The sequence below is a fragment of the Hipposideros armiger genome, unplaced genomic scaffold (assembly GCF_001890085.2).
Source record: "Hipposideros armiger isolate ML-2016 unplaced genomic scaffold, ASM189008v1 scaffold_251, whole genome shotgun sequence".
NCBI lineage: Eukaryota > Metazoa > Chordata > Mammalia > Chiroptera > Hipposideridae > Hipposideros > Hipposideros armiger.
In genome coordinates this window covers 2,185,668-2,199,430 of record NW_017731601.1, presented here as the reverse complement: position 1 = coordinate 2,199,430, position 13,763 = coordinate 2,185,668, and the positions used below count along the sequence as shown (strand labels likewise).

Genomic DNA, 13,763 nt, shown 5'->3' with positions numbered 1-13,763 from the left:
GAGTGTGAGTGAGTGTGTGTGTGTGTATGCCAGCCATGTGCAAGGCACTGGATTAGGTTCAAGCAGACACAGACTTTACCTTTTTGGAATTTGTAATGTGCCAAGGGAGATGACATTTATGTATATAAAACTATAGTGCAAGATAAATGTGGCTGATTTAAGATTATTTTGGAGCTAGACAATGCGTTGGGGGAGTGCCAGGTATGTTTATGTTTGCAGATGAGGGCCCCAAAATGTTGAATATGCTGTGGATGTAGAAAAGGCAGAGAGGGGTTGTGTGAGTAATGCAGTGAGGGGCAATTATTCTGAGAGCAATAATACTCTGAGCTGTGAGAGAGGGACTGGGTGTGTGTGTGGGCAGCTGTGAGGTGGTTAGTTCGTAGGACCTTAGGATCTGTCGTGTGTGGGGAACATGGAAAAGGGACAGAAGAAGGCTGAGTTGTACTGCTCTCTTACAAATCACAATAGTTATTACTCTAGGAAGCAAAAATAGTGAAGTGAAACATTAATAAATTTCTGATGAGAGATTAAAAGTTAATTGTACGGGGGTGCTAAAACAATGTGTACAAGTGGACACTTTGGTCAATGTTGCTCAAGCAGTAGTTCACTGTCATCAGAAGTGTCTGGATACTGATGGGAACCACTCTGAGCACCTCTTGTAATTGCAGAAGTCAAACGTGACTTGTATTCATCTTTTGTTATCGGTATATATTGAGTATTACAATTTTAATACAGTGTTCCTTTCTTAAAATGTGTATACATTTTTTTGGCACCCTCTGTATGTTAACTAAACATATTCAAGGAGATTGGATGGTCATATAAAGAATGCTGAGGAATTTAGAGACCTGATGCAAGAACTTAAATCATCCAGCTGTCAACTGGAATGATTAAAAGAAAGTAAAAATAACCGGTCTTTTGGTCTCAGGCAGTTCTACTAAGAGAAATTTCTGTATATATGGGAAAGGTGTATACCTGTATTGTTTTTATTCAGTTGGTAGTATTAATAGCAAATACGTGTTTAAGGATGATCTTAAATTAACATTTTTTTGTTTGTTTTTTGGCCAGTCAACCAACTTTTTGTGCAAAGATACAGTGAGTCAGAAACTTGTTTTTGGATCAACTACTTCGATATACGAGTATAGCATTCTCTAACATCATTTTTAACTAATAACACCTTTGAGGGATTTTTTCCCCATATATATATATATATATATATATATATATATATATAGCATGATGTAGGCTTAATTTAAATTTGTACTTGCATTTGGGCTTGCACAGAATATACCAATACTAGAATTTGGGATTGTGAGCACCAAACCCTCTTTTTTTCTTAATTTTAATATCAGCACACTAACTTGTTACAACATTATTATAGCCAATTATATTTTGATACAGTATAGACTTTGTCCAAGGGGTTGTGTAATCATTTAAATTCTAACAGGGAAGCATAATTATATGTAGTCCCTGGGTCTTCTTCATTGGGAGTGTTTCTCTTGTCTATGTGTGGCTTGGGAAGGCTGTGCATGCACAAAGGAGCCAGAACGACCCATGAGCCTGTGGTGTGTGGACAGCATATGACTTAGGGAAAGGGCATTACAGCCATGGGCGGTAAGTCCTGAAGGACCTGTATACGTATATGCTTTTATCTGCAAGGCATACCATCCTGTGTCCTCAGTGCCTTTTCAAATTTTCTTTCACATTAGAAAAATCACTTTGTTTTTGTTTTAGAGATATCTTCATTTTTATTATTTAAACCGTAATCATATTGGTTAAATCTCGTGAGAACTGTCATTAATATTCCCTTGATTTCTATTCTATTCTTTCCCTTGCCTTTTAGTAGCAATATGATAATTTCTTTTATCCCTGTGGGTGAAGTGTTAAAATATGTTTGGCTTTGCCTGAAATTTCTGACGTTTAATTCCCTAAAGCTGAACTGTAATTGATCACATTTATCCAGGTGAGAAAGCTGTTTCTTGGGTATAGGTTCAGTTCTTCTTTCTCAATTATATAGCTAATCAAATAAACATTCAGTAGTGCTTGATTTGAATATATAATAACTCTGGATAGAAAAGAAGAAAAATTCCCTGCTTTCAAGATGCAGGGAATGTAGCTTCAGGCTTCGTATAAGGCAGGCTACCTAGAAATAAGACTAAAGATTAACTGCTTTACCAGTTTCCTTCCCATAGTGTATTAATAAATTTTCCTAGAGTTCAAGGAGCACTTTTAGTGAAGATACTGTCTTTTGTTTTTAATTTTCAGAATTTAATAAAGCATCTTCCTGATCAAGAACAACTAAATTCATTGTCTCAGTTCAAGAGCGACTATCACAACCTGTGTGAACCCGAGCAGTTTGCCGTTGTGGTGAGTGCTGGCTGTCAGTGGTAACTGTTTTTGGAGGGGATGATTATTCTGTGCAAAACAGAGGAAAGCAAATGTCAAGCCTTTTCACGTCAGTATCACGCACAAACCTTTCGTGTCCATCTTTTTTTTTTTTAACTAAGGATGTTTATGGAAAATGATCTTGATTTAAAATATATATTGAAACTCTAGCCTTAAGGGAAGTCCAAGGCTTTTTCTAAAACTCTAAACATGATTTTTTAAGTTCTCTATTTAATGTCAAAATGTAAAATGAAAACTGCACTCCTTATGACTCGAGAGTATATTTATGACGTATTCTAGAGCTCTGTATTTCCTACCTATTGCAAAAGTAGCTTCAGTTTCTCGTGCTAATCACTCACTTTAGTTCGTCTCATATTTTAGATCTGAAATTAGAAATAGTCTTGTATTAGCAATGAGGGTGAAAAAAGAATATATTTTTTAATTAGAGACACGTTGATAATCACCTTGTTTCAGCCTTTCATTTTTTAAAAGTTAGAATCTGAAGAGGTGAGAAGACTACCCAAGGTTATATATTAGCTGTGTTGCAGCTTAAAATTAAGATTTTTGTCCAGTTTTCTTTCTGCTGCTCTTTTTTCCTGCCATTAAATTACCATTTTGAGTTAGGTTACACTCAGTTATCATGACAATACTTTAAACTAGTGTTTTCTTTTATACACACACACACGTGCGTATATAGGTATAATTATATATATGAAAAGATTATTTTTTCTTCTTCAGTTATTTTATATATATAAAGGTTATTTTTCTTTTTTTTATCAGTATATATATATGTATATACACACATACACACACACACACACACACACACACACACACACATATATATATATATATATATTTATTTATTTATATATATATATATATAATTTATTGTTTTCTTTCTTCTTTAGTTTTCTTACTACCAACCTCCAGGGACGTGATGGAGTTGCATTTCATATAATTTCTAAAATTTGGCTTGAAGGCCTGTGTCTCCAGGCCTCATTGCGCATGTGCAGGCATCTGCTCCTCAACCCTCCTCTCGTCACAGACCCGTCTGCTCAGCCCTCCCTGCAAAGTCCCCGAAGTTCACTAAACTCAATACAAAACAGAAGGAAAATAAAGCAGGGTTTTTCCTATTCACAGTCTTATAATTCTTATTATAAAACTTCTTAACTTACTGTATTTACAAGAATGCTTTTTATTTTTTTATCCAGTTCTTCAGGGTACTTACTCTTCCTCTGTTTTTCTTTTTTCCCTCTGTATTTCCTTGTTTGCTTTATTTTCTGTTACCTGACCACTTTGTCTTTCTCTTGATCCCTATATAATGTTATACTTGTAATGTCTTCCTTGTGAGAATAAATGAGTAAGGGAGAACTTGCATTAAATTGTTAATTACAGACTACTTAGAATTTTGATTTCTGGCCATCTCTTTTGACTCTTGAATGAAAATCATAAAATGTAAAATTATAATTCTGAAATATTTTCCATGTACATTAAATTCAAAACACATACCAGCTTATATGAAAATGTCTACTTAAATAACTTTTTATGTTTCATATCATCACAGAAAAGATTAAAACTACTACTGTATTCTAGTGATTGTCAAAGAAGAATGAATTCAAACTAGCAAATATTTTGTTTATGTAAAACAGCCAGGTGTATTATAGAATTGTACACTTGAAATCTATATAATTTTATTAACCAATGTTACCCCAATAAATTTTATAATATTAAAAAAAAAAAAATATATATATATATATATAATAATTAAAATAGCCAGATTATGCCCTTTTTAAAAAACTAGAGTTCAAATCAAAGAGCTATGGTTTCCAAGCCGTGTACTCGTAGAGATTAGAGCATTAAAATAATTATATTCCCAGTTACAAGTGCTAGATGTTATATTATAGTTTTAACTTTTAAGACAGAGATGGACCACTTCCATTTCAGGACCTGTCAGCTCAAACTTGACCTGAATCACATTCCATGGCAGGTCATACCTGATTGCAAATGGAATTTAATGTGGAAAGAGTGATGCTGCTGAAAAAACACGTCCTGTGGACAATGTTAACTGTGCTTTATCATCTGTTGATTATGAATATTCTTGAACACTGTGTTTTACGTTCTGGTTTATGTAGTACTAACATTTTAAAATAGAGTTGTTTTGGTGAAAAAGGTGAAAGTTGAAAAAGTGAGTCATATATATATATATATATATATATATATATATATATATATATATATATATATATATATATATATATATATATATATATATATATATATATATATATAAAATAGTAATGTTCTTCATCTTTGCCTTTTTCTTTAAACTTTTCATCATTCCCAACAATCTGTCTCCTCCTACTTTGCAACCTCCACTCCCCCCAAAAAGATGGGGACAAAGACCTGTTTAAAGTTCCAAACAATACTTGAGAATTACCCCAAAAAAGTGATAGAGAAAAACTGTGGAAGAGTGTGCACTGCCTGAAGTTTTCCCTCTTCTCCTTTCTAGGTTAAAAACTCAGTATTAAATTTGCTAATTCATTACAGAGTGATATGTTTTCAGTTTATCAACATTGTGTAAATAGTACAATAATTTGGCCGGTTTAGGAAACTGCTTATAATTATCATGGATATTTCTGTAAGAGTCTCATGATAGTAAGTTTCATGTTTAAAATAACAAACTTATGAAATTATGTTTCTATGGAAGATGGGCTGTTCACTCTGAGGTAAGTTAAACTGCAGGTTCCTGTAAGACTTTTGTAGAAAAACATTTACGTATTGACTAAACCTAGACTTAAAGTACTAATCATTTCAACCTGAAAAGTCGTCCGAGTCATAAACAAGCACTTGTCAAGTGTTCAATAGCCTTTGCACTCCCAAAGAGGCCAAAGCTTGCCTTTTCATTCGTTTCCATAGACTTGAGAATAGCTATTTCATTTTCAGGTTCTGTAGACAGATATTGTGATTTCTAGCATTGTTTTCATTTTAACAAAAATCATTTGAAATGATACAGTTATGTTACTTGCCAGTCAGTTTTACTTTTTCTTCTATCAAATTATGTACATTTATTAATTTGATTTTTGTGAAGTACAGATTTCTCATAGAGGTGTGTTGTATTTAAACATACACCCAAATTTGATGCAATAATGGATAAAGTCACTACAGTTGTTTGCATTATATAATCAGCTTTACTTCCACACAAGAATTATGTAAAACAATAAACAAAAAGCAGCTCTACCAAGACATTGGCATTTGTTTACATTATTTTATCTTTGATAGAAAAGCAGTGTTCAAAAGTAACACATTCAGTTCTTTTTTTTTTTAGCTGAGCCATACTGCCACCTGTTGGCAGCTCAGCGGCAGCTCAGCTCAGGCCGGGAATCGAACCATCAAATAACACATTCAAAAAGCTAGTAACCAGAGTCAATTAAAGACCAGTTAGAATATATATAAGATATAACATGTAAATTAGAAATATGTTTTACTTTTTTCGTGTTTTGTTCACAGACAGCTTTCCAGGGCTCTTATGTCCTATAGTATGTTGTATACATGTATACTATTCAAAAATTTATGTCAATGTCAGTATCCATTAAATTAATTGTCCTTGAAGCTTTCTTTCAAGACAAAAGCATTTGATATGTCTATATTCTCTCTAGTTTTTCAGTAATACAGAGTTTCATACCCACTTTTATTTATTTCTGCCTTAAAATTGTAAGCAAAATTCTTTAATGCTGATACTACCTCTATTCCTAAAAGAATAATCTTAATGCTTGACTAGACATGGTTACTCCTGTGGTGCTAAGCATTTAGTCGCTCATCTGTTTTTTTCAAGTAGTTCCTTATTTTAAGGTGCCTTCCTGAACTAATTCTCCTCGCTGCCCTCATATGACTTGGACATTGGCTAGTTGGAGCAGGACAGTTATCAGGTGTTCATGACTTGTTTTCTAGTAGTGGTGGTGACTTGGTGGTGCTTGGTGGGCTGGTACCTTTTGAATTGATACCCAGTGCTATGAATTCAGGGTCTAATAATTTAATGATGTTGACTTATTTTTGTAGCTGATTACAGTATATTTATGTGTTCTGTGTTTTCTGGGAGATTTCGGCATATGAAAAATAACCCAGCGAAAAATCAGAACAGACTGTCACTTAATGCTGAGAGACTAAGGGTGTGGTCAAATGGTATTTTAGAGGAATACTCTGGGAGGTGTTCCATCTCTGTGTCTTTTTGTGTGACTTGAAACAGACAGTTTACATACTGGTTTTATTTGTTGATTTAGGTTCTGGGCAGAGTACACTGAATACTAACTGATACACTTAATTTGCAATATTCTTTTCCCTGGACAGCCCAGGAGAAAACTTTTTATTGAGAAATTGGTTTATAGTTAGCATGCCTTAGCCTCGTGCTTTATTCACTTTATTAGAAATTCATTCGTTAGATCAGTTGCCTGTCTCTTTTCTTGGATTCCTTCCTTTTCTCTTCAGCGCCAACACCTCATTCATCCCTCCAAAATATTGCCTACTTACCAAACGTTGGTTCCCAATGAGTAGAACCTGACTTTAGTTGTCTGACTGCATTAAAAAAAAAATACATTTGCAGTGTTTCTGTGATCAGTAAACCATTAGGTAAAATCACTGTGCTCACCGTGGCATGGTTTAACTGTGTGAGAAACAAGAGATGTAAATATTCAGTGGGATCAGAAGATTAGCTGAAATTTGGAAAGATGCCTGAAAATTTGCATTTGAAGCTGGTTGCACTATTCTTCCTTTGATTAAAAAATTCTAGGTTTTGAGTATTGGTGTCTATATTATTTAATTCTGTTAAGGTGCCCATTCTTCTAAGGACTCAAAACATGTATAGGAAGGTCAAATTGAACAAATGTCCTGTGTGCGTGCTGTATTTTGGTCTGTCACCATTTGGTGTCACTGTAGGGCAGGGCTTTTCAACTTTGTGCAGTAGGGGCCTCCATTTTTTTTTTTAATCGAAAAATGTAGGAAGTTCATGCATATTTCCCTGCATTAAAAATGCCTCATTTTAAAGTACACCCTAATATTCTTGCTGTAAAGCATTCAAGTAACATATAAAAATATTGACTACAATGAGGAAGTTCCTTGTCACCCACTACCCCACTGTATTCCATACAAATTATCATTTTTAACATTTTTTTGGACTTCCAATCCTATTTCTTTGTATTTAAAAATGTATGCATATTCATAAGCATACTTAAAAAAATACATTGTTCGGAAACTTTTTCCTCCCTAAAATATATTTCGGAGATTTTTATTTTCATGATGTGCTGGTTTTAAATTCTTATGTGGTATTTCATGGTCCATACTGTGACTTTTTTTTAACTATGCCGTTAATAAACGTGGTTAATTTTTGTTTTTCCCAGGGTTTTAAAAAATAATTGTACATACATCTTTGTAATGTATTTGATGGCTGGGTATCCTGAAGATTAATGAGCCTGGACTCCAGGTTTAAATCCTAGCTTGACCTTACTAGCTCTGGGATCTTGGGTAGTTACTCATTTTTCTGTACCTCAATTTCCTGATTTATGAAATGGGACTATGTTAGTTTCCTATTGCGGCTATAACAAATTACCACAAAATTGGTGGCTTAGAACAGCACACATTTATCATTTTACAATTCCGGAGATCAGAAGCCTAAAGAGAGTCATCAGCGCTGCAGTCCTTTTAAGGCTCTGGGGGTTGGGGGACTTAATTTCCTTGCTTTTTCCAGCTTCTAGTGGCTGCTCACCTTCATTGGCTCGTGGTCTAACATTTCTCTGACTTCTGCTTTTGTCATCACATCTCCTCTGACCCTCGCCTAACTTCTTATAAGGATCCTGTGATTACATTGGGCCTACTCAGATAATCCAGGATAATCTCCCCATCTCAAGATCCTTAATTTAATCACACCCACACAGTCCCTTTTGCCATTTACGATAACATATTCACAAGTTTGGGGGATTAGTATGTGGCCATATTTGGTGGGTCATTGTTCTGCCATCCACGGGGGCAGTAACAGTGCCTACTTGACTGCGGTGTCCTGAGTATGAAAGAAACTCATATGATGAATATGTGCAAATCATCTTGTATTCATAAACCCTTTATAAAGGTTAGCTTTTGTTATTAATATTATTATTTCTTTAGGGAAGAGTCTCAGAATTTGAATTGCTAGGTCAAAGGTATTTTTAATCTTGATAGTTACTGCCAAATTGCCCTTCTAGGAGGTGTGTCATTTATACTTTTATGAACAATATATGTGAGAATTATTTTTTCTTGCACCATCACCAATACTTAATATTAGCTTTCTTTTTTCACTTGGTGATTTTTATTTTTACTTTATGTTTCCTGGTCATTAGATAAGATTGAAGCAGTTATTGGTTATTCATATTCTCAGAATTTTCTATTAATCATTTATTTTCCTATTATCTTGTTTCCTTATAATTTATGGGAGCTGCTTATATAATCTGTATGTTACTCCTCTGTGAATATTTGCAGTTTTTCTTATTGCCTCTCACTTGGTTTTCTGCTTTTATTGACGATGTCTGCTGTACCTTACATTTTCGAAGTTTGTTTTTAGAAGTGAATTGAGAGAAAGACCCCTGCTGCTGATTTAACGTTTTGTGTATAGGGAAAGCCTGGTCCTTTGTACGTAGTAGGAGCATGTCATACGCAGTTGTTCATGAAGTCTTTAGTTTGATTGTGTGGAACGTCTTGTAAAGATGTAAAATGAAGTGTTGAAATATAACGGACTTTCTTGCACTGGCTCCCTAAAATTCTTTAGTTGCTCCCCATAACTTTTACATGGATGTCCAAAATTCTTAGACTAGCAATAGGCCTTAGTAAAAACTTTATTGAGACATAATTGACATCCAGTAACATGCACATATTTGACATTTCTAGAATTTGATTAATTTTGACATGAATACACCCATGAAGCCATCACCATCATCAAGATAAAGAACGTGCCTATCACCCCCAAGTGTTTCCTCAGGTCTCTCTGTAGCCCCTCCTTCGCTGCCAGCCAGCATCCGGCCCCTAATGAAGCATGCCTGCCATCACCTCCCGCCTCTTGTCTCACTTTTGCCCCCGTGCGTCACCTCTCCGCCACAGCTGGCCTGGCGCCGCCCTGAGGCCTGCCATTGTGGCTTCGTTCCCCTTTGTGAAGCCTTCTTTGGAAGACTTTCCCTAACTCTTCCGTTATTCTCTACAAAATTCAGTATCCTTCCTCTTTTTCACCGTGATGCCCTGTGCATACCTCTAAATGACATTTTTAAACTGGACTATCAGAGTTATTTTACACATCACAGCCTTCATTCATGCTCAGAACTTTTTGATGGGCTGGAGTACATTGTGCTCATCTTTCCATTTCCAACACATGGCACAGCTAGCATGAAGTGGCCACCTGATGATGGTGACCAGAGTATAAGAAACAGGGAAGAGCGTGACAGTTAGAAGGTGGTGCTGATAACACCAAGGTTTCCGGTTCGATCCCCGCATGGGCCACAGTGAGCTGTGCCTTCCCTAAAAGAGTCAATTATGCCATTGCAGCATGAAAGCAATGCATAACCAATGACCATTGCTATTCCCCAATAAAAAATAAAGAAAAAAACAAAAAAAAAAACAGAAAGAGCTGAATGGAAAGGAGGGAAAATATATAGCAAGAACAATAAAATAAACACAAAGTTTAAAAAAAATTTTTAGGGATTTATTTATTTTTTTTAGAGCAGTTTAAAGTTCACTGCAAAATTGGGAAGGTACAGAGATTTTCCATATACACTTCCCCCTAGCCCCATGCACAGCCTTCTCCTTTATCAACACCCCCCACCAGAGTGGTATTATTACAATTGATGAACCTACGTTGACATGTCATAATCACCCAAAGTCCATAGTTTACATTAGGGTTCAGTTGCAGGGGTTGTGCATTCTATGGGTTTGGATAAATGTAAATTGATGTGTATCCATCATTATGGTATTGTTCAGAGTATTTTCATGGCCCCCAAAAAAGTGTGTTTTAAAATCACCTTTTGAAATAAAAATGTTGATTAGTTTTGAGATAATTATTCTAATTTTTGTTAAAATGATACTCTGGATAATAACTTCTCGGTGTGTGAGAACATTCCTTCCCCAGACTAAATATCTTTAAGTCTTTCTTTCATTCCTTAGGTGTGTTGATTATTTCAAGTGCATTGCAAATGTCCGATATCAAATCAATGATGCCTCACAGAGTTATCACTTTAAAACTTAACAAAAGATATGGAGTTTGTATGATATGATTTTTTCTTCCAAGTCCCTTTGGCTTCTTATAATCACTACTTCTTTTTCTCTTTAATAATTCATCTTCGATCTTGTCTGTCAGTGACATAAATCTTGCCAGTCTCGCCTGGAAAATAGAAGTTCTGTTTGCCTTCTGCTGCTGCTTTTTGGGACCTGTCCAGTTGTCCAAGGTCCTTCAGATTTCATGATTTTTTAGACAGCACTTTGGCAGTCTCATCCGCAAATCTTTCAGTATCCAGGGAGGACATTTGTTTGGAGTAATAAACGATTATAACTATATTCATAGCTATTTAAACCTTAGAGGTCTGCTCCTCTTACGATCATAAGCACTCAGCTGTTGCTCAGTTATTCTCGTCACACGCCTTGCAACCCTCCTCGACACGCTTGTACTGGGATCCAGGATTTAATACAGGCTCACCAGCACAGATGGTTTTTCTTTCTCCTAGTTCAGGGCTTATTAATTTAGCTTGCTTTCAGTCATGATTGATCTGTAGCCTGAAATTCTTCAGAAACGTATTATTTGTATAATTTCTCTTACGATCTGATTTCTGCCGTCCATCTCCTCCAGTGTACGTTAAAATAATCACAATGCCATTTGAATTTTTAGTTAAACTTATTGAAATGTTGTTGGTTTAAATCACTTGTCAGCTGAAAGCTATCTTTATATTTTCTCTGAAGATCTTTTTCCTTACAGATCTCTTCTTAGTTCGTCCTGCACATGATACAGTGGAGGAGGTACACATCCACAAAACTTTTAAAGGTCATTTGCATATTTTCTTTATCTGTTTGTCAGGTCATATAAAATAATGTATAACAGATTTATTGATTTAACCAAATATCCTGAAATTCACAGAAAATTAAAGATGTTTTTATGAGTTGAATTTAATGTGGCTTCACTGCTGATAAAATGAGCATATTTAAGAACTGTTCTTATGTTGACCTCAGCTCTCGTTAAATGATTCCGATGAAGTGGTCTCGGTAGCAGCTTTTCCATTAGCGGGGGCCTCGCCTTTTGATGTTACAGGGGCTTGGCTTGCCAGATGTTTTATGGCCGAGCTGAGACCTTGAGTTATATTGGTAACTACACCACTGCCTGATATGTTTTATTTAAATACCTTATCTCCTTGGTTCAGTAATTATTTATTCGTTTGTTCGACAAATATTTATTGAATTCCTACTGTGTGCTGGGCATTGCTGTTGGTTCCGACTTCATTGCAGTGAACATGTCTCTTACTCCTTACTGGTCTTATGTTTTAGTTGAGGACAGTAACAATATGCACATAATCAAATGTAATGTAGTTATGTAACATCAAGTAATAATACGTTCTCCTTAGGAAATGGTGGGGTGAGGGCGGTGTTACGTGTGATTAACACGGTGTGACGTGCATGATTAACTCGTTGTTATGTGTACGATAAACATGGTGTTGGGTGTGCGATTAATATGGCTGGGATGCCTCTCTGAAGAGCCGATATTTGAGCAGACGCCTTGGTGACTTCAGCTAGCTTTGTGGCCGTCTTGGAGAAGCATGTTATGGACAGAGGAGACCACGAGCACCGAGGCTCGGAGGGACCCATGAGTAAGCAGAATTGAGGCCAGCGGCCGAGGCAAAGTGAATGAGGGGGAGATGGCACTAGAGAGGCCACCAGGGCCTTGCAGCCATGGCATGAGGACCGGGGACTTCATCCTGAGAAAGCCATTGGAGGAACATTTTAAATAGTGAAATGATGAGATCGCTGCTTGAGGAGGAGTATTCTGGCAGCTGTGGGAGGAACAGATTGTGGGGCGGGGCCTTCAATCAAAGCCGGTGGCCGGTTAACACGCTGTTACAATGATCTAATAATTAAGGTGAGAACTAATGCTGGCTTGACAGGCTTGATGGCATTGCCACTGGTGAGAAAAGTGGTCAGGTTCCAGAGTAATTCTGAGGGCAGGGGAGAAGCTTTCTGACAGACTGGATTTGGGGGTATGAGAGGAGTCCCAGATGACCCCAGGGTTCTCTGCCGTTTACAGGGATGAGGAGAAGATTTGCAGGAGAAGCAGGCTGGGGAGGAGATCACTTTCGTTGTCTGTAGACACCCAAGCAGGCGCATGGAGGAAGTAGTTGGAGGCCGCCTGGGAGAGCAGGGCTGGATGCCATTTGGGAGCCAGTCTCATGAAGAAGCCACTTATAGCTGTGGGACTAGATGGTATCACCAAGGGACTGAATTAGAAACGCAATACCAGTCGCAGGGAAGTTCACGGTGAAGTGCGCAAACCTGCTGCTGCTCTCAGTCTGCTCTGCAGAGGGACTCTTCATCAGCAAAGTATTGTTTGGTTTTGCTGCTGGCTTCCCACCTGTCCAAGGAAAATTGCAATCCATGGTCTAGGGAATTGTCCAAAGTGATTTTATACTATGACACCATTGCAGTTTGTTTCAAAAACTAAGCATGAGCCAGGGTGAAAGGGCTATTTGACATTTGTAGGATATAAGTCATCAGAGACCTTTTGCAGGAAGCTTGTGGTCATGTGACTATATATCTGTGGAAAGAAAGAAAAAAATACTTTGCTTCCAAATCTTGTCCTGATATGAAAAAAAAAAGGAACGCTCTCTAATACATCATCATAATAAGTACATAGTGCCTGTGTTATGAACTAAGGTAAAGTTAAAATGCCAAAAATATGCAGACATATTCCTTGATAATATAACTCCCATTTAATCAAGGAATTGAGTTCATTTAGTTCAAGTCTACATCAAAATCGTAATATGAAATCCTGCCATTAAGGGGAGGAAAAATCTCTCGCATACTAGCGATTGTGTTCTTTGCAGAGTGGAAATATACATGGACTTGAACTTGGAGTGAATTCTCTTATGAGTTTTTGTTACCCTTGTTCCTTTGAAATTAGTAGAATGTCAGCTATATTAAATATCTCTGCAATTCTTTAATTTATTGGAACTAATAAAAACAGCGTGATCAGAATAATATGCTATTTCATTGACTTACTAACTGTAGTAAGTTTCTCAGAAAGCTGGAACGTGCAACTGGGATTTATCTCAATCTTCCCCACTTTCTTCACTCTGTGGCAAACGGTATGAAATTTTGCTTGTGTTTTATATAAT

At 36.4% G+C, this 13,763-nt stretch overlaps 1 protein-coding gene across 1 annotated transcript in view; it reads left to right on the top strand.

Annotated features, from left to right (window-relative positions):
- Positions 1 to 13,763, top strand: part of DIAPH3 (diaphanous related formin 3) — a 398,738-nt gene that overhangs the window by 141,195 nt on the left and 243,780 nt on the right. The window contains exon 15 of the mRNA XM_019655900.1: positions 2,263 to 2,364. Within this exon, the coding sequence (XP_019511445.1) occupies positions 2,263 to 2,364 (102 nt within the window). The remainder of the gene's footprint in view (positions 1 to 2,262; positions 2,365 to 13,763) is intronic.